Source organism: Emydura macquarii, unplaced genomic scaffold (assembly GCF_026122565.2).
Source record: "Emydura macquarii macquarii isolate MOO-44397 ecotype Brisbane River unplaced genomic scaffold, CSIRO-AGI_Emac_v2 contig_2768, whole genome shotgun sequence".
Classification (NCBI taxonomy): Eukaryota; Metazoa; Chordata; order Testudines; family Chelidae; genus Emydura; species Emydura macquarii.
The window spans coordinates 17,342,145-17,363,584 of NW_027132905.1; the positions used below are offsets into that span (position 1 = coordinate 17,342,145).

At 51.6% G+C, this 21,440-nt stretch overlaps 1 protein-coding gene across 2 annotated transcripts in view; it reads left to right on the forward strand.

Moving 5' to 3' along the window:
- The first annotated feature begins 781 nt into the window (after positions 1 to 781).
- Positions 782 to 21,440, forward strand: part of AFAP1L1 (actin filament associated protein 1 like 1) — a 47,506-nt gene continuing 26,847 nt past the window's right edge. For both annotated transcript variants that reach the window (XM_067566424.1, XM_067566426.1), the window contains exon 1: positions 782 to 945. In XM_067566424.1, the coding sequence (XP_067422525.1) occupies positions 930 to 945 (16 nt within the window). In that variant the 5' untranslated portion in view covers positions 782 to 929. The remainder of the gene's footprint in view (positions 946 to 21,440) is intronic.

A 21,440-nucleotide genomic window follows, 5' to 3' on the forward strand; every position in this document is an offset into this window, starting at 1 on the left:
AAACTCAAAGCTGGTCTAGGAGAGCCTGGCTCCTGCCCCTGCCATTATGGAGATGGGTAAGGGGAGTATGGGGGCGTTAGTGGAAGGGCAGGGGGAGAACAGCCTTATCATTTTAGACGTCCCTTTCCTCCACCCCACACAGAGGTGCCCTCACCCCACCGCCGGCCCTGTGCATTGTGTGCAGTAGAAGCGCTGACTCAGGGAACAAGAGGCTAGGAGAAGAGCGGGGTTTTTGGCCGAGGTATCCCACGTCGCTCGGCTCTGCCTGCTCTGCGGTTTGCTTGTGTTCCTCTTGGCTTGCTCATTGCCCCAGGTCTGAGCCTTGGCAGGTGGGCAGCTATGGCGGGGAGGGGAGGAGAAGAAAGGCTGGGGTGTGCACAGGGTGTTGTGGCAGAGGGGCTGTGGGGATCTCTGGGTGAGAGGCTGTGGGGTTGGGATGGGTGAGAGGGGCTGGCTCAGGGGGAATGGGGGGGACGGGGACAGGAGAGCTGGGTGGCTGGGGTGAGGTGCTGGGTGTGAGGGGGCAGGAGCGCCGGGCGGGGAGGTGGGGGGGGGGCTGGAGGAGATGGGGGGCAGGAGCGCCGGGCGGGGAGGTGGGGGGGGGGCTGGAGGAGATGGGGGGCAGGAGCGCCGGGCGGGGAGGTGGGGGGGGGGGCTGGAGGAGATGGGGGGCAGGAGCGCCGGGCGGGGCGGGGGTTGGCTGGGGGTGGGGCAGGAGGCGGCAGAGGTGTCCTTCCAGCTGAGCCCAGCGGCGGTGCGGCGGCGGGGCTGGGCGGGCGCTAAGACCCCGCACCCCGGCGGGGAAGCGCAGGGCGGGCGGGGCAGGCGGTTTAAAGGTTGGCGTCCCCCTGCCAGGCGAGACGGGCGCATCCTCTGGCCGGACCCCGGGCGCTGCAGGCCGGGTCCCTGCGCCCCGCATCGCTACGAGCATGGACCGGCTGAGCGGTAAGCGCGGCTCGCCCGCCAGCCCGCGGGGGGCAGGTGGCCGCTGTGGGCTCTGCCCGGGGGAGGGAGCCCGGCCCTTGGATCGCTCCCCGCGCTGGGCACGGCGGAGCCCGGGTCTCTCTCCGGCAGCAGCCCCGGGCGGAGCCGGCGGGTCCAGGCTGTAGCCAGCCAGAGCAAGGGGCCGATTCCCGGCTCCCAGCCGCGGGGCAGGAGCGGGGCGCGCTGCGCTCTCCGCGGGGGGCCGTCGCGTGTCGGCGGCTGGGAGAAGCTCTCCGGCGCGGCGTGCCGGGGAAAGGCTGGCGCGCGGCCCCGGGCGCCTCGGGCGGCGTGTGACAGCAGCGATCGCCGGCCGGGGCTGGCAGCACGGGCTGCGGAGAGCTGAGGCGAGGCTGCGCTCGTCGGGGGGGCGGAGGGGCTCGGCTCGGCCGGTGTCTTTGTCTCCTGGCTCCCGGGAGCGGCTGGGAAGCCGGAGCGTTGTCCTGGCATCCCCGGGCTGCTGGCACCTGTGCAGCTAGGCGCGATCCGCTCGGTGCCGCCTGGGCTGGCAAAGCTCGCCTGGATCCTGGCTGCCCTGGACCGCTCCGCTCGGGGGCTGCTGGCCGGGTTGTTACCCAGCGCCGGGTTGCGCCCCGCAGCCTCACGCATGGTCCCAGTGAACGAGCTCTAATGCCCGGCAGCGCGGGACCAGGCGCCCGACTCCCCCTTCTGATTTTAAAGGGGCGCTGCTGGGCCCAATGTAGCCCCGAATTAACGGGGCCAAATCTTCAGGCTCTTTACATTTGTTTAAAATCCGACCTTCCTCAAACAAACCCTTCCTTGCGCTCAACAGGAATGTCTTGCCTGAGCTGGACTTCCAGATTTGGCCCGGGCTCTGCTGGTATTTTTAACAAATCCTAAGCCCAAGAGGGAGGCTTCCCTGCAACGTTTTGTAAATTACAGGGCCAGCACGTTTAACAACAACCCCTTCCCTTTAGTGTCTGCACACAAATGTCACAGCAGAGCTGAAAGCAACATGGACCAGAGACAAAGGCTAGTGGCTTAGGGTCTATGTTTCACCGTCCAAACTGGGAGAAATAAATGATGGAAAGTAACCTATGGTGGCTTTTTTGTTTTGTGGGTTTTTTAACCAAGTGTTTTAGGAATTTAAGGGATGAATAAGAACAGCAGAGAAAATAATATATAATAGGATTGTGTTCCTGGGCTGAGTGATTCAGGCCAGGAGAGAAGTGTCATCAGATGAGACCATCTGTGTAAGGTGCTTCCTAACCCAGACCAGAGCAGGGATTCCAGTAGCCCTGCTGCAGATGGGGGTGTTACTGCTCCCGTTTGGAAGTGCTGTGCATATAAAGGAAGTATGTACACATTCCAACATCAGTCTATGGAGCCCGTCTTATTTAGCTTCTCAGCTTTGATTTGTAGTTATAAATAAACCTGCTTGACCCAGCTACTCAAGACCGTTAAGTCCAAAGCAGACTGCAAAGGGTTATAAAGGGATCTCACAAAACTGGGTGACTGGGCAATCAAATGGCAGATGAAATTCAATGTGGATAAATGCAAAGTAACGCACGTTTGTAAAACATAATCCCAGCTATACACATAAAATGGGATCTAAATGAGCTGTTACCACTCAGGAAAGAAATGTTGGAGTCGTTATGGACAGTTCTCTGAAAACATCCACTCAAGTGCAGCAACAGTCAAAAAAGCTACCAGCATGTTGGGAATCATTAGGAAAGGGATAGATAATAAGACCGAACATATCGTACTGCCGCTTTATAAATCCATGGTATGCTCACATCTTGAATGCTGCATGCAGATCTGGTTGCCATATCTCAAAAAAGATATACTGGAAAAGGTACAGAAAAGGGCAACTAAAATTATTCATATGGAAAAGCTTCCATATGAGGAGAGTTCAACGTGACTGGGACTTTTCAGCTTGGAAAAGAGATGACTAAGGCGGATATGATTGGTGTGGAGAAAGAAAATAAGGAATTTTGTTGTTTACGCCTTCTCATAACACAAGAACTAGGAGGTCATGAAATGAAATTAATAGGTAGCAGGTTTAAATCAAATAAAGAAGTATTTCTTCACTCAACACACAGTTAACCTGTGGAACTCTCTGCCAGAGGATGTTGTGAAGGCCAAGACTAGAACAGGGTTCCAAAAAGACAAGTTCATGGAGGATAGGTTCTGTCTATGGCATTAGTCAGGGATGCAAAACCATGCTGTGAAATGTCCCTCACCTCTGTTTGCCAGAAACTGGGAATGGGAGACAGGGGATAGATCACTTGATGACTGGCTGTTCTGTTCATTCCCTCTGAAGCACCTGACATTGGCCACTGTTGGAAGACCGGATACTGGGCCTGGTGGACTGTTGGTCTGATCCAGTATGGCCATTCTTATGGTCTTACATTATTAACTTGGGATGAAGATCCCAACTTTCAGCTCTGGGAGGAGCATCCCTGGACTGGAAAGGAGGGGTGATTCCCATGTAAGCATTGCTAGCATTTTGTAGAGCACTGGTAGAGGGCCACTGGGATGAAGGAGAGACTCTAAGAGAATGAGCCACAAAGAGGTCACTTCTGCTGTGAAAGCCGGGAATGCTCTGAGGTCCTCCAGGTACTTAACACACTGCTGGATTCTCAGCCCTGCATTCGCACCAGACAAATCTTCTGAGCGTCAAGTGTTTCCCTTCCCCTTCTGTAAAAGGATGGGTGGTGTTTCCTCAGTGGAAACTTGTGTGGGAATTTTTTTTTTTTTCATTGCAAGTTGCTCAGTGTTCAGAGCCCAGTGTCCATCCCCCATGAAGGAGGAGGCTCAAAGGGAAGGAAACGGCTTTCTCCTTCATTAACTAACATGGGTCATCCTTTCTGCCACACAGCCAGCTGGCATAGGGATCTGCCCTCGCCTAGCAGGGGTGCTGTGAGGGAGCCTTGTCAGGTGTGTGATCAGCACAGTATTGAGGAATGGTGCTCAAGGTTCATTGCTTGGCTACTTGGACCATGTCTGTCTAGGATGAATAGCAGGGAACTGAGAGTCAGTGGCACAGCTGGGCATAGAGTTGCTGAGCCCTCACTTGCTCTGTGAATTGGGGGAAGAGTCGTGTTGCCTCTCTGTGCCTCAGTTTCCCCATCTGTGCGATGAGGCTAATCCCAACCTCACAGGAAAGGAAGGGGTTGAGGTTTATGTAGCTGACATAATGCTGTGCTTGTAATTTGTAACCCCTTGTATGTGGCCACTTTTATTTGGGCTTGTGAAGCCACAACCAGAATTTTTAAAAAAAAGTGAATTTCCCCATCCTCAGTTGAGAGGATTTCGGTGGAGTTCTCTGGATCCCCGGCCATGTCTGTTAACATTTCCACTCCTGAGACCAGCAGACTAACAAACTAATGGACTGCAGGAATTAAAGGGCTGATGCACAAAGCTTCCAAAAGAGGCCACTGATCCTGGGTGTGCAACTTGAGGCACCTGGGTCCTGATTTTCAAGCATCTCAGAATGGACACTCAAAACCAGGGGCCTCTTAAAACCTGGCTGAATATGTCCTGCATATTGGTGAAATGAGAGCATCCTTGGGGTTCCCTGGTGAGATGAGCACCCAGCAAGAAACTCCGAGGGTATGTCTACCCTGCCATTAGACCCTCACAGCTGGCCTGTGCCCGCTGACTCCAGCTCATGGGGCTGGGGCTAAGGCTAAGAGGCTGTGGCACTAACAGACGTAGCTATGCCAATGTAATTCTTCAGTGTAGACCAGCTCTGACTCTCCAGATAAGAGCTGCAGTCTGCCTGTGCTGAGCTTTGCTTTGCTGCTTCTCTCTCCTAGGTGCCTTCTATGGTAACTTCAGCAGCAATTGCACTCTCTCCATTTAATGTTTACAATAAATCACCATTGGCACCCAGGCTGCTCTGTGCTAATATAAACGTCCTGCTGCCCTTTCTTTTATCATCTGCAGGCTCCGGGAGTCCTCCATGCTGTGTGTAGTTTCTGGAAGGAGCATCAGTGACTGGAGAGAGAATTCAGATATGTCCTGGGGCTCCCCTTTCCTAACTGCAGAGCAGGGTCCTTCACATTGGGTAGAAAAATCACGTCCCCCTGCACTGCCTCTGCTCTGCCCTCTAGCCACAGCAGTGCGTGCTCTGCCCCTTAGCCCTGCGTAGTGCTTCTGTGGCCCTTAGCCCTCGGTTAAGGGCTCGTTTAATTTCCCAGGCAATCTGAATGCTTTGCAAGTGAGGTTTTGCAGAAAACTTTTATCCCCAGGGAAGGGTCCAGCTTTCCTGCTCCCTCCTGTAAGCTCCTGAGCAGTGGAACTTGCAGAGCATTTTTACAACAATCACCAGTGTTTGTGTGGGCGTGTGTTTACATTGATTTTTCTTATTGACACAAGTTGATAGTTTTGACCCATTAGCAACAAGCCATGAATGGTGTGGGAAGGCAGCTATTTAGTTTAGCTGATTGTGCTGGCCTGTGTCTCATTCATCTGAGCATTGTGTTTCTCTCAGCCTTTTTGATACCAGAGCCTGGCTTGCTGCCTGTGTAAGCTGTGTCAGGGAGCGCTCAGGGACTGGCACTCATCCATGGAGCGGTCGTTGAGAAGCACTGTGTTGCATAGCTACAGATGCAGCCCTCATGGACTCATTGATTCTTGCTCTTTCCTGACTCTTTGGCTTCTCTAAAATTCCAATTCTCAGGCCAAATCCATCCCTTCTGTAAATCCACTGATGCCAAGGGAGATGCACCAAGGATAAAGTTAACTCACCACAGGAACAAGGAGGCACTGGGCTTGGTGGGAGGGACCCTGGGTCATACTTGATCTGCTGCCTAAAATTCTGCTGCAGGAATTTCAGCCTCTACTAAAATGCAGCCCAGTAGAAGGGTGTGTGGAGGGGGTGAGAAATATAGCGTCAGCCCAGCTGTTGGTATCTGAGGCAAGTGGAGAGTTCTCCCCCACATTGCAGCCATTCTTTCCTCTGGAAACTAAGAGGCTGCAATTCTAACAGGGATAAAAGGCCAACAGCTTTTTATAGCTCTCTGCAAGCAGAGAAGATGAACAGAAGCCCTTCCTTTGGGGTGGGTTTCCATTGCCGCATATGCTGCTTTCCCTCTTTGCTTTCTGCCAGTAGAACATCCGCCTGGCGTGCAGCAATTCCAGGCTAATAAAAAGGGAACAGGGCAGGCACTGTGAATGGAACTGGAGGGAACACGGAGCCCCCATTCACCCACACATTAGGATCCCTGATATCTTCAGCAGCCCATTCCGTAAACACGGCTTCCAGTGCTGGCCTTAGGGAAAGTGGCACTCGGGACGAACTTGTATTTTTGGGACCCTTTCTTTACCATCTCATTCCACCCTTTCTTTACCTTATCAGGCCATGCTGACTTCTGTGCCGCTGCTGGCGGCGGCACTGCTGTCAGAGCTGGGCGCCTGAGCAGGCCAGCAGCTGCTGCTCTTGCAACTCTTCCTCCCACCTCCCCAAATAACCTTGCAACCCCCTTCTGGGTTGGGAAATACTGTTTGAGAAATACTGCTCTTGACCATGGCGCCCCCTGGGCGGTCACCTATGTTGCTCGCCCATGTTGCCGACCCGTAAGGCCAGCCCTGCTTCCTGCTCATCCTGCACCTTTATGGAGGGACTCCACCTTCCAGTCCCCTACCAAGTGGGTACTTGGCTTCCTCACACTCTTGAATCCTTGGTTATCCTCCCAGATGAGGCAGCACATACCTGGCTAGCAGCAATCAGCCTTGCCATGCTGCTCAGCTTCTGCCTCAGTGCTGAGTTCAAGCCCCTCTGGCTCCAGATGCCTGAGCCAAAGTCTGCTCCCTACTTTGCAGCTGCTGGCTCAGAGAGGAGGTTGTAACTAGAGAGCCCCACGTTTGGGGGTGTTTTGATCTGGGGTTCTGGCTCATGCCCATCTCGAGTTTGGACAAAGACATTGGGGTGCATTTCACTAGAGCACGATGTTCAAGCAAGCTTCAGAAAGCTTCAATCCTGTGAAAAAAGGAACCGCTCAGCTGTGACTCCAGTGGCTGGGCTCCCTCCCCCAGCACCTCGGTCGGGATATCTGGGTGATTTGTGCCCTTAACTCATCCTGCACGTTGTCCTCGCATCAACAGAGGTTGACTTCTTGGGAAGGGAAAGGCCATGAGCAGACCTGTGCACTTGGCGATGGATATCTGCATTTTTCCACACTCATCAGGCTCCTGCAGGGCAGGCATCTTGTCACTCTGAGGGCTGTGCGGTGTGGAAACCGTGCCCAGTTTCCAGAGCTCACTGTCACCTGGAAATGCTACTTTCCGGAGTGAGCTTTCTGTTAGCGTCCAGGCCCTCTGACTCTCTGTTGTTCAGATACAGTAGGTGATGGAAGCCAAGTTGCTACCCTCTCCTGCTGGCCTTCAGCAAACCCCTCCATGTTGGCACACTGCATGAATCAACCGCTCCGCTTCCCCCTCACGCAGACAGAGTGGTGATGAATAGAGGTCCTCCACAGCACCTGAGGGTAAAGAGCCTGGATTGGCTTTCCTCTGCCTGTAGTACTGAAATCCTTTTGCCCCTCCATAGTGCCTTCCAGCCAAGGAGCTCAAAGCACTTTGATTTCAACGTCATCCTTCCCTCTATGCACTAGAAAGGATTGCCCAGGACTGCGTGAACATCAATGAGGATGATTTCAGAAGGTTCACCAGCCCACCCCTCCCACCCCCCCTGTATTTGCAGTTTAGTTTTGTGTCAGAATTGTGGGTTGTGTGACATTTTTCTTGAGTGGGGGGGGAGGCAGGCTTCTGCTGGAAACAAGTGAGACTATTGATGTTTCATCTAATTTGATGTGAAAATTGATCTTTGCTGCAATGTATTTTTGCAATTAGAAATGTTAAAAATGCCATGGTTTTCTTCCTCCAACACCATTGTTTTCACACACACATGGTCCTGAAAGCAGAATCGCTGTGAACTCAACTGCTGGGTAATGCCAAATGTCTTCTGCTAATTGGGAGTCAATGCAGCAGGGAGCCATCCTGGTAATTTGCTAGAAAGGAAAGTTCGACTATTGGGGGGGGTGGGGTGGATCCAGGGTGGTTCTGGATTTTTAAACTTTTTTAAAATTATGGAACTTTGCAAGTTTTTGGTAAAACTAAATAAAATAAACCAAAACGTAACATCTCACTTCAAGGGGACAGAACTTCATTGCTGGTACTTTGTACAGGCCTAGTATTCACTTTACAGATGGGAAAACTGAGGCACAGAGTGTGCTAGAGATCTGCCTAGGACTTGAGCAAGTCAGGAATAGAAGCTACAATAGGATCTCACTTAGGGTGACCAGATAGCCAGGGTGAAAAATCAGGACAGGGCTGGGGAGTGGGGGGATAATATGTGCCTATATAATACAAAGTCCCAAATATTGTTTCATAAAATCCTATAAAATCTTTTATCTGATCACCCTAATTTCACCATGGACCCCAATTCCTCTCCCCTGAGCGAGCCACTGTATCCTGAAATTAAATGCAGACCTAGAAAATGGATCTGGGCACTTATATAAACCTGCCAGACACAGTGGTGTACCAAATGGGGAGGGGGGGTAAGGGAGGCCAGGCCCTTGGGCACCAGCCTGTGGGGGTGCCCCCGGCCAGCCCTTCATGACTCACAGGAGGCTCTGAGGGGCACAGAACTCCTGTGCCCCCCATGCATGGTGAAGGACCGGCCCAGCACCCCCTCACCCCAGGCTGGGGGGGAGGTGAGGCCACCTTATCCAAGCTAGTGCTGGGCGGCAGAGCCAAGCCTGCATTTGCCCCCCTCCCAAGTAGCATGCCCCACCCCCCCGGTACAGCCACCCTTTCCCCAGGGTAGCTGAGGGGTGGTGCTGGGGCCCTTCCTACCCTGCATGGGGAGGGAGGGGGGCATGAGGCCTGGGAAGGGGGGGGGGGGGGTGCAAATGTAGGCTTGGCCCCTGGGTGCCAGAGACCCTCTGTACACCGCTGGCCAGACATCACTGACAGCCAATCAGAAATCTCCATGTGTCCAAGGCGGTAAGAAGTCTTAGCATTTTTTCCTGATTAACGTCATGAGTTGGCTTCTCCTCTTGTCCTCTCCAGTGCGGGAAGGGTTAAGATGATCGGAAATGCTCTGTCACAATCCATGGCCTTGCTGCTGCACCTGATTTTCCTGATGTCATTTGGCAATGGGCGGAAACGGAAGGGCTGGCCTCAGCTGACAAAATACCCTTATCCTGCTCTCAGCTGGGCTGGAAGGAACCTAAATCACAGGCCATGGTATCCCTTCAGTGTACACAGTCGTCCATGGGAGAGTCTCCCTCTGTCTCGCTGCTGTCCTGGCTACACCGCTTTGCTTTTACTTGTGGCCCCCTAATATGTCAGATTTCCCTGCAGCACACCAGTGCTGCGCATTGATTAGTGGCAAATGCGACCTGCCCACATTCACCACGGCATCCTGCCTCGATCCTGCTCTTCAAAAGCAGCTTGGATCAAGGTGCAGGGCAGCGTGCTGGCTGTGACTGCAATCCGTTCCATCTTGTGAAACGAAGGGCAGCCCTGGGGCTCCTAGTGCATGTTCCAGTCCTTCCCAGGCACAGAAAATGGGGATTGGGGGAGCCTTTTTTTCATGCAACTCTGTGCTCCCAAATTCTTCATGGTGTTTTTTATTATTATCTTAAACTGAGACACTGTCTTCTGTGAACTCCTTGTCTCGGGGGGGGGGGGGAAATCGGAGGTTGGCAAAAGGAGTTCAGAAAAATAGTTCTCACTTTGGCCTAGAAGGTGACTGAGCCACTAGCAGACCCATGCCGCTCTCCTGTGGTGCTCAGGACCGTTGTCAGCACCAACTCTGCTGTGTGTGTTGTACGCACATCCCCCGTGGCTCCCCACTCATTCTCAGGATGCAGGTCGAGACTGCCCAGGGTGATTTCATTTCTTTATTTTGAACTTTCTGGGGGTTTGCTGACCTGATGGGCTGGATCCCCTGTCTGCTCCTTTAGCCACAGCTTCATCTTGTCTGTTCAGCTGTTCTGGCCAGGGCTGGCGTAAGAGCCGCCTTCTCTGCAGCTCATTCAAATCTGGACCAGCCTCCTCATATCCCCTCACTGATTGTGCCTCATTTAAAAATCCTGCTGGAAACCTATTTCTTCTTGGCGTCTTATTTTCCCCTTTTCTGGACTGTTTTCTCTCCTGAAGCTGGATTATTTAACCTTAAATAATCTGGGGAATTGTGTGATATCTAGAGAAGCCTACTCCTGCAGGACTGTGAGTGCTTTCAGCTCCCATTGACTGTAATAGGAGTGGAGGGTCCTCCAGCCCTTCCAAAGGATCCTCCGACCCTACCGGCCCGCTAGAGCTCTACTTCATAGAGATCCGCCTTTGCAGCTTGCTAGCCATCGAGGCTGTGCCCTCCTCTCTGCAGAGGGCCTGCTGCAATGATGGCAGGAGTAGCTCCGCCCTGGAGAGCTGAGTGTGGAGAAGTTCCACCGCAGTGAATACAATTAGCTGTGATCTTAGCGGTCCTGGAGCTTCAGATTGGTGGGGAGGATGCAGTGGAGTCAAAGGGCTTCTGCGAGACAGGTGGGTAAACAAAGACAAGCCCAGTATTTTGGATCCTCTCCCAGCACAGTGAATTAATGGCTCTGGCTTGGGCAGTAGGAACGAGAAGCTTTGACCTGGGAGAATTTCCTGATGTTGCATCCAGGCTCTCGTAGTACATGTAGAGATGGGTTTTTATCCTCATCAGCGTATCAGTGGCTTCTGTGACGCAGTTGCCCAGTGGGTAGAGTGAAACCTTCTGATGAGCCCAGAGTATTTCTGTTAAGGTCACCTCTGCCAGGACATCATTGGTTAGATGGCACTCCCCACCCCCACCCTTTGCATAAGTATCCTACCCACACCTGTCTGCCTCAGTTCCCCCATTTTGAAGATGGAGCTAACGATACTGACCCACCCTTCCTTCCTAGGGGGTTGTGACAACTCACAACAGAGTTAGTCACAAAGTGCTTTGAAGGCATAAATAGCTGTGTTCTCTTGCCACTGGGGGGGGGTGTGTGTGTGTGTGTGTGTGTGTGTGTGGTGGGTGTGTGTGTGTGCGTGTGTGTCCTCTGCCTCCCAGGGGAGGTGATGGAAACTTCTCTCCTTGTCTGTTTGGCTGCAGCTTCCCGGAGGCTCTTTGAAGCCTCCTAGTCTGCGGGTTTTATTCATGAGCTATTTGCATCCTTTCGTTTCCCAAAATCAACACCAATCTGGGAAAGAGAACCCCAGAGCAGGAAATGCACATCCCATGGGGCAGTGGGGATCTTGAATTGTGGGGCTTGAAAAGGACTTTGGGGGGGGGGAGGGAAGGGAAGGCATTTCCCTCCCAACAGGGGGTCTGGCTCTCTGCCTTGGCTCCCTCTTGCCCCCAGAACTGTGCCCCCGAGCAGCTCTCCACTCCAGCCTGTGATGTCCCACCAGCCTTATCTCCTTGTCTCTTATCTCATGGGAGGGCTGTTCACGGAGGCCAGGCAAACCTGCTGCTTTCTACACTCCACGGGGTTTGTTTTGAAGAGACGGAGGCCAGAATTTTGCTTGAAAAAGAGTTTATGCTGGGTTCTGAGTAATCCTAACATACTTCCTCTCCTTTTGGTCTGAAGTTTGTTTTTATACATTACTCAGCAGGTCTGGACCCTGGCTGGCTATTGCTTTAAAAGGGCATTTCAGCCTCTCTTCATTCATTGTTTAAGATGTCTTGAAGAGTTCCTGAGCAAGTGCTGTAACTATACACACAGATTCAGATCTCCATTGCACCCAATTTACACAGGTGTGACTCCATTGACTTCCATGGGGCTACTCCTGATTCTCACTATATGTGAGATTCTAATTTGGCCTCTGACTCAAACCTGGAATCCGTACCTGGGCAAAATCTGTCTCCAGTACCTATCGAGCTATGGGCCATGTTTACACCATAGATTGGAACCACGTTTGTCAGTGGGCTGGGGAACAATGGAGCTTTATGCAGGTTCTTTGCAGTGACATCGCTGTGGAGCAGATGAGGTCGGTGGTGGGGGGCCAAAGGCTGCTATAGGAACTGATCAAAGCTGGGCGGTTCAGCACTGATAGAGCCACTCCTCACGCTGGGGCTTTGAGCCGCAAGGGTCTCTCACGGCAGGTGAGCAGACCTGCTCTCCCTTGCAGAGCTCTGAGGCACCAGGGGTCAGCCAGGAACAGCATCACTGTTTGTGAATATACATGGCCGCCCTGGTGTCTTGGCTTTGTTTTACTCAGCCAAAGAAAATCCAAAGCCAAAACCCCCTTCTGACCAGAGTATCAACAGCTGCAGCTTGTCCCATTCAGGAGAGTTCAGTGTGCTTTTCCTCCTTGGTTAGCTGTAACAAACCACAAAAACCCGTCAGAGTCTTTTAAGAAAGTGCTAATGCTAATCTCCTCTCTTCGGGGCCTCCCCGTCATCTGACTTCAAGGTCCTTAATACAAAGTATAGCATTAAGGCAACCAGCAGATCCTTAGCTGCTGCCACCACCACCACCACCACCTCTGCCCCCTAGTGTATCTAGCTGTGTGAATTTAATTTATTTTTTTATATATGATTCAATAACTAGAGATATATTTTGTGTAAGTTTAAATGATCTGTTAATTAGCTGGATACCTCCATATTTTGGGTTTGTTCCGCTATTCTGTAATTGTCTATTACACACTAAAGAATGTACCGAAGAGAACAACCCGCCAGTGGTAGGGGGTGGATTAGGTAACCTAATGGGGCTTTTCTGGTTGAATGAATCAGTGTGAAGGTAGCTGTATTGTTATATTTCTATTAGAGAGAGTGAGGTAATGTTTGTTTTTTTTATTGGACCAACTTCTATTGGTGAGTGAGACAAGCTTAAACAGCTCTTTTTTTAAGTCTGGGAAATGTATTTAGCTGTGACACTCTAAGTACAAGGTGGAACGCATATTTCAGGGGACTATTAAAGGTGAAGTAGCCTGTTAACACCCCTCCAGGCTGGGTGTAATCAGCCAGTCCCTATGCTCTCCAATGAACTCACGCAGGAAAATAAAAGACAAGAACACCACGTCACCTGTGGGTGAACGCTTTCCACAGCGAGATCGGATACAGAGTGATCAATCACTCCTCATCCTCAAAGGAAACCTGCACAACACTTTCAACAGATGAGCTTAAACTCATTACTTTTGCTAGAAATTATAAAAGTCAGGGACTGAATAGAGACACTGGATTTCTGGCTAATTACAAGGATCTGTAACCTGCTAACAGCCCACCCCAGCTGCCTTGCCTTCCCCATCCCCTCCCCTCCCACACACTTCCTTTTCCCCCTTGTGACTGGAGGGATGTCAACAAGCCACTTCGCCTTGAATGGTCCCTTGAAATGTGTGTTAACTACTTAAAGTGAACAATCTGTTCCGCCTTGTATTTAGCTGGGACATTCTGAGTACATTTCCCAGACCTGAAGAGGAGCTCTGTGTAAAGCTGCGTCTACACTAGCAATTTTGTCCGTAAAACTTCTGTTAGGCCAGGGGAGGAGAACCAGTCCCCGAACCCACTGACATAAGTTTCACCAACAAAAGCTCCGGTGCAGACAGTGCTATGTCGGTGGGAGATGGTCTCCTGCCAACATAGCTACTGCTGCTCGTTGGCGGTGGTAGAATTCTGAGGGGAGGCGAGCTCTTTCCTAGCGGCACCGTGTAGCTACATGAGAGATCTTACAGCAGCGCAGCTGTGCCTCTGTAAGGTCTGTAGTGTAGACCTAGCCTAAGCTCGAACGCTTCTCTCTCACCACCAGAAGTTGGTCCAATAAAAGATATCACGTCCCCCACCTTCTCTCTCTAATAGCCTGGGACCGACACAACTCCACCACCACGGCATGCATATTTATTAGATTTTGTGGCCGTCCACTAAGTCTTTCATGTGTGTGTCCATACTGTCCACATAGGCATGATACTCATGCCACTGAAAACCACCTAGAACTCTAGAAAATATGCAATTAGCCCTTCTCCTGCATCTCTCATTTACAGACCTCTGCACACTGAGCTTCACAATGTCTGTGTGAGGTGAAGTATCCTCCTTTCCTTTGCTTTTTAAACAGATGGGGATACTGAGGGAGGGAAGTGACTTACCCAAGATCTCCCCCTGAGCCTGTGGCAGAATGCAGTGTAGAATCCAGCAAGTCTGACTCCCCGGCCCTTCCTCTAAGTGCTAAGTGGAGTTTCATTTGTTGAAAAATGGAGTCATTAAAATGTCTTAATCTAGTCACCACACAGGTTCTTGCACCAGATTCACTTCTGAATATGATGGCAACTGCCTCCTCGACCTGATCCTGTATACAAACCTGATACAAGGTCTGCAAGATCAGACCCTTCCTTCTGCAGTTAGCCTCTAGTCATGTGATCTGTTCCATTGACTTCCGTGCGGCTACTCACATCAGTAAAGGTATATTGCCCATCTAGACACTGCTGGAGCCTTCACTCTGGCTTTTCTAGGGCTGAAGCTTAGTTTTGTGTAAAAGTCATCACAAGCGCTTTCTAGACGAGGTTGCAGTGTCCTACTCCTGGCCATTTCCTTCTAGGTATTTATTCAGCCTCGTGGGTAGATTCAGATTCTGCAGAATTTTAGCTTTCATTTAAAAAAAAAATGTAGACCTTGTGGTTGTGAAGAAGCTTCCAAATGTGAGTCGCTGGGGTTTCTTTGCTCAGAATACCTGCCCCGAGCAGTGCCCAGTGTTCCCTTTCACCTCGATCAAACATTAATGCCAAACCATAAAGGTGACGGTGAGAACTAGCTCTTCATAGTGCTTTAAGGCATGTAATTACATGCACAAACTGGGCAACTCCACATACAGACTGTGGAACTACAAACTAGCTGTTTTAAAGTGTATACTGAACAAACACACACAGGCCAGACAGCAGTGGCCATAACTCACCCCCTTCACGCGTTTCCATGAGGTTTGCATTGACTCTATAAGAAGCAGACAACCACAAGGAAGCAACCTAGCGGGAGATCTCCCTCTTCCAGCAAATTAAGAGAAAGGCACTGGAAATGCCAGGGTGCAGTTCTGAATCTCTTAGGTTTGAGCAATTGTTGGGTTATACAGTTGCAAAGAGCAGCACTTTTCTCCCCCGGGGTGCTCTAGGCCTGGAGTTTCATTTGTTTAAAAATTATCACAGTAGCTGGAATATTGAAAGCTAGTCAACACGTGACTCCTTCAGCCGCATGCATCCCTGGCATGACTCCACAGACTTAACTGGAGCTACGGTATTGAGAGATCAGTCTGACTACTGAACTGAAGATGCTCATGGGTGGGGTGAGGGATGGAAAACAGCCATAGAGCTGAAGATTTACCTGTGGAGGTGCAAAGAGTTGGCAGAATTCATTCTGCGAGAGAACTGCCTGGTCGAAGGGAGCTTGGTGTTCTTCTGAATTCAAAAGGAGTTTTTTGCCTGTTCTCAGGCAATGTGGATTTGAGCTCCATGCACAAGCTGCTTCCGTACATTGAATGATAAACTAATATGCGGTTAGCTGACTAACACATGCCCCTTTTGCAAGAAGCAATAATCTTGCTTTGAGTGTGCCCCAGGGGTGAGCGGCAGGGTGCAGATGCATCTGAACTACACAGCAGCAGGGTCACTGCTCCCCTACCCTGCAGGGCTTTCCCAACACCGCGCTCTAGCCCAGATTGTTTTGTTTTTTAAATGAGGAATGATTATTCCCTCACTAGTTGTAGATGCCAGCAGTACCTAAACCATAGGGAGCGAACCCCATTGTGGGTGAGCGAAAGAGCCATGTGGTAAACCCTGGCTCAGTGGGCACTGGCAGGAGAATTGTGGGTTCCTTCTCCCTCTGGGCCGTTCCTTGTGTCTTGGACTGTTGGCATGCACTCGGTTTTGTGACGTGGTAGTAGCAGGCCCCATTCTGTTACACTAAGGCCCCTTTTTGCTGCTTGGACTCCTTAAAGGGGGTAGAAATTACCTCTGCTGGTGCCAGGGGCCTCTCTGGCTGGTGAAGGAGCTGAGCTGATGGAAGAGCTCTAAAGCAGCACTTCCCTGGTGTAGAAAATGGGGCAAGGGGGAGGAAGGGTGTAGGCCCTGGTCGGGGACCAGGCATAGTCAGGGCACACTGCACTACAGCTCTTCTGGGCTGCCCAGGCCAGCCTGTGAGTAGCCCCAGACTACGGGACATGCAAAGTGGCTTAAAGCTACTTTGGCCTTGCCCTGCCCCGCCCCCACCCCTACCTTGATCCTGCTACAAGTTCATAACTGAGAATCGGGGCCAGCATCCCTGCATCCTCCTGTGCGATTGAGAGAATCGCTGCTAATAAGGCAATGAGAGTTCACTAGCAAAAGCCCTATTTCTGCTAGGGAACTGGCCCATCGCAGGCAATAACTTGTCAATAGTGGGAATCCTGGTCCCCTCAACTAGTGCTGAAAACAGCATGGGCGCTCGTGTGGTCAGGAGCCAAACCCTCTTGAACCCAGTGCAGCCAGCATGCCTGAGGCTCTGTACGACATTGGCATGTAACGCCGCTGAAAATGGTCTGGGCTCATCTACACTAACAGTTCAGCGCAGGGGGTGGCCCAGAGGGGACCCCCTTGCTGCCAGCTGCTCTCAGCAGCAGGTCACGTTCCTAGGGCAGGTGGAGCAAAGGGTGAAGAAGGAGCAGCAGGTCCGTGCTAGTGCAGCCTTCTCGCTATCTAGTCTCTCTGGTTCTCTCGTTTCTCCTTGGATTGGGGCAGGACAAGGAGACTGGGTCACTGGGCCTCTTCTGATACTGCAGGCTCCTTCATCCTGTGTAAAAACACAAGCCAGCTAGCAATTACATTGCAAACTGAGACCTCTTCTTCACTCCTCCCCCCTCCACCCCACATTGCCACCTTTAAGTGAATGGATCTCATGTTCATCTTTCAAGGCTGATTTTCTAGAGTTATCAGGTAAGGCTATTAATCGCCACAATGCTACAGGGAGAGACGCATCCCTCTCTTGATTCCTACAATGTTGGTTTATGGTGGCAATTTTTAACCCATTCTGAGAGGCAGAGCTGGCAAGCCTCTCTGATCCTAGCCCCTGTTTTGGGAGGCTGCAGGAAGGATTGCTGCACGGGTGGGGTAAATTCTTTTCTGGGGTGGTATGAAGAGATCTGAAGGCTTGAAACCCACACGTGGGTGAGTGGAGATGGGTTTGTTAGGAGAGCTGAGCTTTGGCTCCTACTCAGTAATTAGACTCTAGAATGCGACTGCGTCTGGGCCAGAGGCTGCCCAAAGAGCACATCAGCCTAGTAGAGGCTCTTTACAGGGCCTCCAGTAAGCCAGTTCCGGCAAGTGATGATCAGATTATTCAGCACTTGGCTGCAGGAGGGCTGTTTTCTAGCCATGACAATCTGGGTGAGCCTGAGTTCTGGCTTGCATGAATCCCAAGGCCTTAGGTCTGACGGGATGTTTTCAGAACTGAAGTGGGCTTGTTAATGATTGACTCTTCTCTAGAACACTTCAATCTCCAAGGATGCCGAGGTGCTGCTTCGTAACCTGTATGCATGCATCAGCCCTGAAACGCAGCCACAGGGGTTGGTCAACAGCCAGAGCACTGTCTTGTGGGGAGCAGGTGCCATAAGCAGGTGCCACCGTGTTGGGGGGGGGGGTGGATTCTGAAAGTCCTTCTTTCTCCTCATTGTGTTTGAGCCTCTTTGCTGCCTTGTTTCTTGTTTTCCCCCATGTGTGTGCCTGGCCTTCCTATGCCACCCATCCCCATCACCGCCCATGACAATGGACCTTGCTTGAGAGGGTGGGGGAGACCCAAGGGAGAGCAAACTTTACAGCTTCCCAGCTTCGTGACAATTCTTCTGGAAGCACAAGAAACGCAGCACACACAAAGGAACAATGGTGGGAGAGCTGAGCTTCGCCACGCCAGGGAACTTCCTCGCCTGTTGGGGCCTGTGCGTTCCACCCCCTCCACCTCCTTCCCCATTGAAAAGAAAGCTGCTGGTGAATGGAAGAGGCCTGGGGAACTACCAGGGGCCATGACCAAACTGCTTCTGCAACTGTTGCCTTTTATGATGAATAAACAAGACCTTGAATGCTGGTGTGTGGACGGGAGGGAGGCAGAAGAATGGCCAGTGTCCCTGGGTGTTGGAGAGAGTGCAGCACTGAACAGTCAGGGAGGAAGCTGGAAGCAATATTGCAGGGGCCTGCCTGGCCCCAAATGTGACTCTTCCCTGGGGAGCTGTGCAGGTGGACGCTCCAGATCTAAGGGCATGTCCCAAAACCGTAGGGAAGCACCGTGGTATCCTGACTTACCTTCCTGGCTGTAGTTAACCAGGCTCTGAGGCTTGATGGGAGTTACCGTTGGGGCGCCCTGCACAGCCCAAACCGTGCACGTTGTGACGTGTGGGGTTCTTGGAGTATGAGACCCTGCTTCTAGTCTGCAGCGTTCCCCGGGGGCTCTCAGGCTGGCTGTTCAGAACTAGCCTCTGTGCAGAGCTAATCATTGTCAATAATTTATCTGCTGAAGTTGGACACATTTCACTGAATAAATTATAAGCAGATAAATCTTCCTTGCATTATCAGAGCTGCTCTCTGCAGTGCTGTACCCAGGCAGCTGAGGAGGGTTAGCTTGCAATTCCAGCACATGAGACTCTTGGGGTGAGTTGTTTTTTCCACTTTCTTTGTAAAAGTGGAATGTAGCAAGCTAATTCCCTTTCCCCTGGGCTTCCCCAGCCTTCACACCCTTCCCTGGCTGGCCCCGGATACTCCCTGCCTATTTATGACTTTCCAAGGGTCAGCAGCACTATAAATGTTTCTGTTTACTGCTGGTTTGTTTGCTGCTCTAAACAACCCTCCCCGGGCAGCTGCATTGTCTTTGAGGCCCTGCCTACAGTAACAGGAAAGGAAGTGTATTTTATTTTAGCTACAAAAAATGGTCATCGTTTTCCTCCGCTCGCTTTCCCCCTCCTGGCCTTCACCTGGGATCAGAAGGAAATGCTTGTACATGTCCAGCCAGAGGAAGAAAGGAACAGGATGTCAGGGCCTCAGCAGCGTGGTGATTCTGGTGCTGCAGGCCTGGGGCTGAGGGTCCAAGCATGGGGGGGAGAAGAGAGTGTCCAGAGATGCTTTCTCATCCACTTTCATTACAGCTCTTCCCTCACCAGTCAGGCTTGGGAAGGGGCACCACGACCACCTGTCCTAGGGGCGGGAGAGAGCCTCCATCTCCTGCTTCTGCCCTCCAGGCAAGATTAGAAGCAACCTGAAACACCAGTGCATTAATCCACTGAGCCTCCTCATCGTGGTCTTGGTCCTGTCCTTGTTAGTGGCTGGGCCTTATCACGTGGTAGTTTCATCAGCCCATGTGTATGGATCAATGCCGCGAGTCCGGCCACTGCCCCTTCCACGTGAAACAAACCTCCCCAAGTCCCAGCTGGCTGGGAAACTGCTGCTGCAAAGCTCTGCTGTGCCCTGCTCTCTGCGGATTGGATGGGAGTCCACTTGGCTGCAGCCTCTTGCTCCTTTGGCAGCATGCGGGACAGAAGGGGACCAGCAGCTGCCAGCCACCTCCAATTAATGTCTTTATGGCCCCTCAATGTGGAAATGGGGCCTCCCCTGAGGAAAATGGCAGTGCTCCAAAACTCGAACTCTCTGCACTGAAGAAGCAAAGCAGAAGAGGAGGTACGCCGACAATGGCAGGACAGATCAGATGTCTCCCTTCTGCACAGGAGGCTGGAAGCCCTCATACAGTAGGAGTCGGCCATTTATTTTCTGGTGGGGAATTTTATCATCCAAAAAGGGCTGATAGCACTGGCCAGAGGCAGGCATGGTGCTGTCTCTCCTCTCCCTGGCACTGCCACTGCACCTCCAGCCTGACCTGCTACCCCAGGTTTGGGCTTCCCAGGCAGCACAGCTGAGTCACCTCAGCTCCCCCGCTACTGCAGTCAAAGCCAGCACCAACCTACAGTTTGTACAACCCCCTCTCACCTGCAAACTAAAAATCCCTCCCTGCAGCTTCTGAACCCCAAAAGCAGTGGCTGGAAACTGTCCACCTCTTGGAGAAAGTCCAGGGAACAGCGGGAGGGACCAGGCTGTCCATGCACTAGAAAGGTCTTTGCTGTTATTCCATCCTAGATCCACCTGCTCCCAGGGGCACTGCAGCTCAGTGGGGCTCAAGGTAATAAATGCCCCAATCAGTCTGCGGTTAAACATACGCACTTGCAAGTTAGCGAAATCCCTGAGGAAACCAACAGGTGAAAGCCATTCATTAAAGCCGGATAAAGGGGGAGCCCCTGATAGCTGCCTCATCAGCTAGGCTACTGCTCAGGGGTGAGGTCTCCTTTAGATGCATTCACCTGCTCAGACCCTCTGGCCGGCTTTGATGTGGAGTTCAGTTTCTTCTCTGGGGAGCAGAGAGGCCCTTTGATGTCTCCATTCCAGCGCTTTGTGGTTTCACGGCTGCGGCTGATCAAACCTTGGGGCCAGAATTGTTTGTTGACACAAATGCTTTCAAGGGAGAACATGAGACGCCCAGCCACTCGGAACATTAAACCCCCAAAACATCAGGCCCTTTGGAAAGTCCCTTCACAGCCCTTCCTCTGCTCAGAGGTTCCAGGGAGGCCTCTGATCTTAGTCTGCAATTTCTTGGGCAAAGAAAACTCAAAGAAGTGCTTTTGTCACTTTAATATCCAGGAGGGCGTTCCAGGGGCACCAGCTCCCGGGGGGTGCTGAACTGCTTGCCACTTGGCTTTTTCTTTTTTTCTTCTGCTCTGCTCTTGATTGTCCAGCTCTTTTGTTTGCTCGGCCACTTGAGTGGGTGAAAACATCTTCTGCCCTGCTGGCGAAAAAGCTAGGACCACTTCAGAGCATGATCTAAAGACCAGAAAGATTCCTGGATTGTCTTCCTTGATCTGCCACCAGTCCACTGTGTGACGGTGAGCAAGTCATTTGAGCTCTCTCTATGCTTCAGTTTTCCCATCTGTGAAATCGGTTTACAAATACTTGCCTACTTTGACAGGATTGCAGAAGCATTAATTAATGTGTGTAAAGAGCTTGGGACGGTGCTTGAGAAGGGCAAACTATTACAATGTATTCTACAAAAAGTAAATCTCTGCTCACTGGTTGTATTTGTCTGGAAGCTGTTTCCATCCTGCCATTGAATAATTTGCCTCCGGGTGACTATCTAGTCACTTGGGCTTCAATGCTGGGAGGTGAGACTCTCAGTTGTGCTAATGCAAAGTCCCTTTACGCTAACTTGAGCATCTTTTCTTCTTTTCCCTACTCCCTCCAGTGCTGAAAAACTTATCAGCTGGAGAGGACTTGTCCAGTGCCGAACAGAGCACTTGTACAGTGCTGACTGTAGCACAGCCGTTTTGGGGGGCCTACCTAGAATTCGTACTATGCTCTGATGCACAACTATGAAAGCAGAAGGGAATCCTTTAAAGGGACCAGAGTTTGCAGGTGTGTGGGATGAAGTGAATGGCTGGCTGGGTTCCTTAGCATTAAGATGAGCTGTGTGGGTCAGTGCTGGTGCCTTCCAG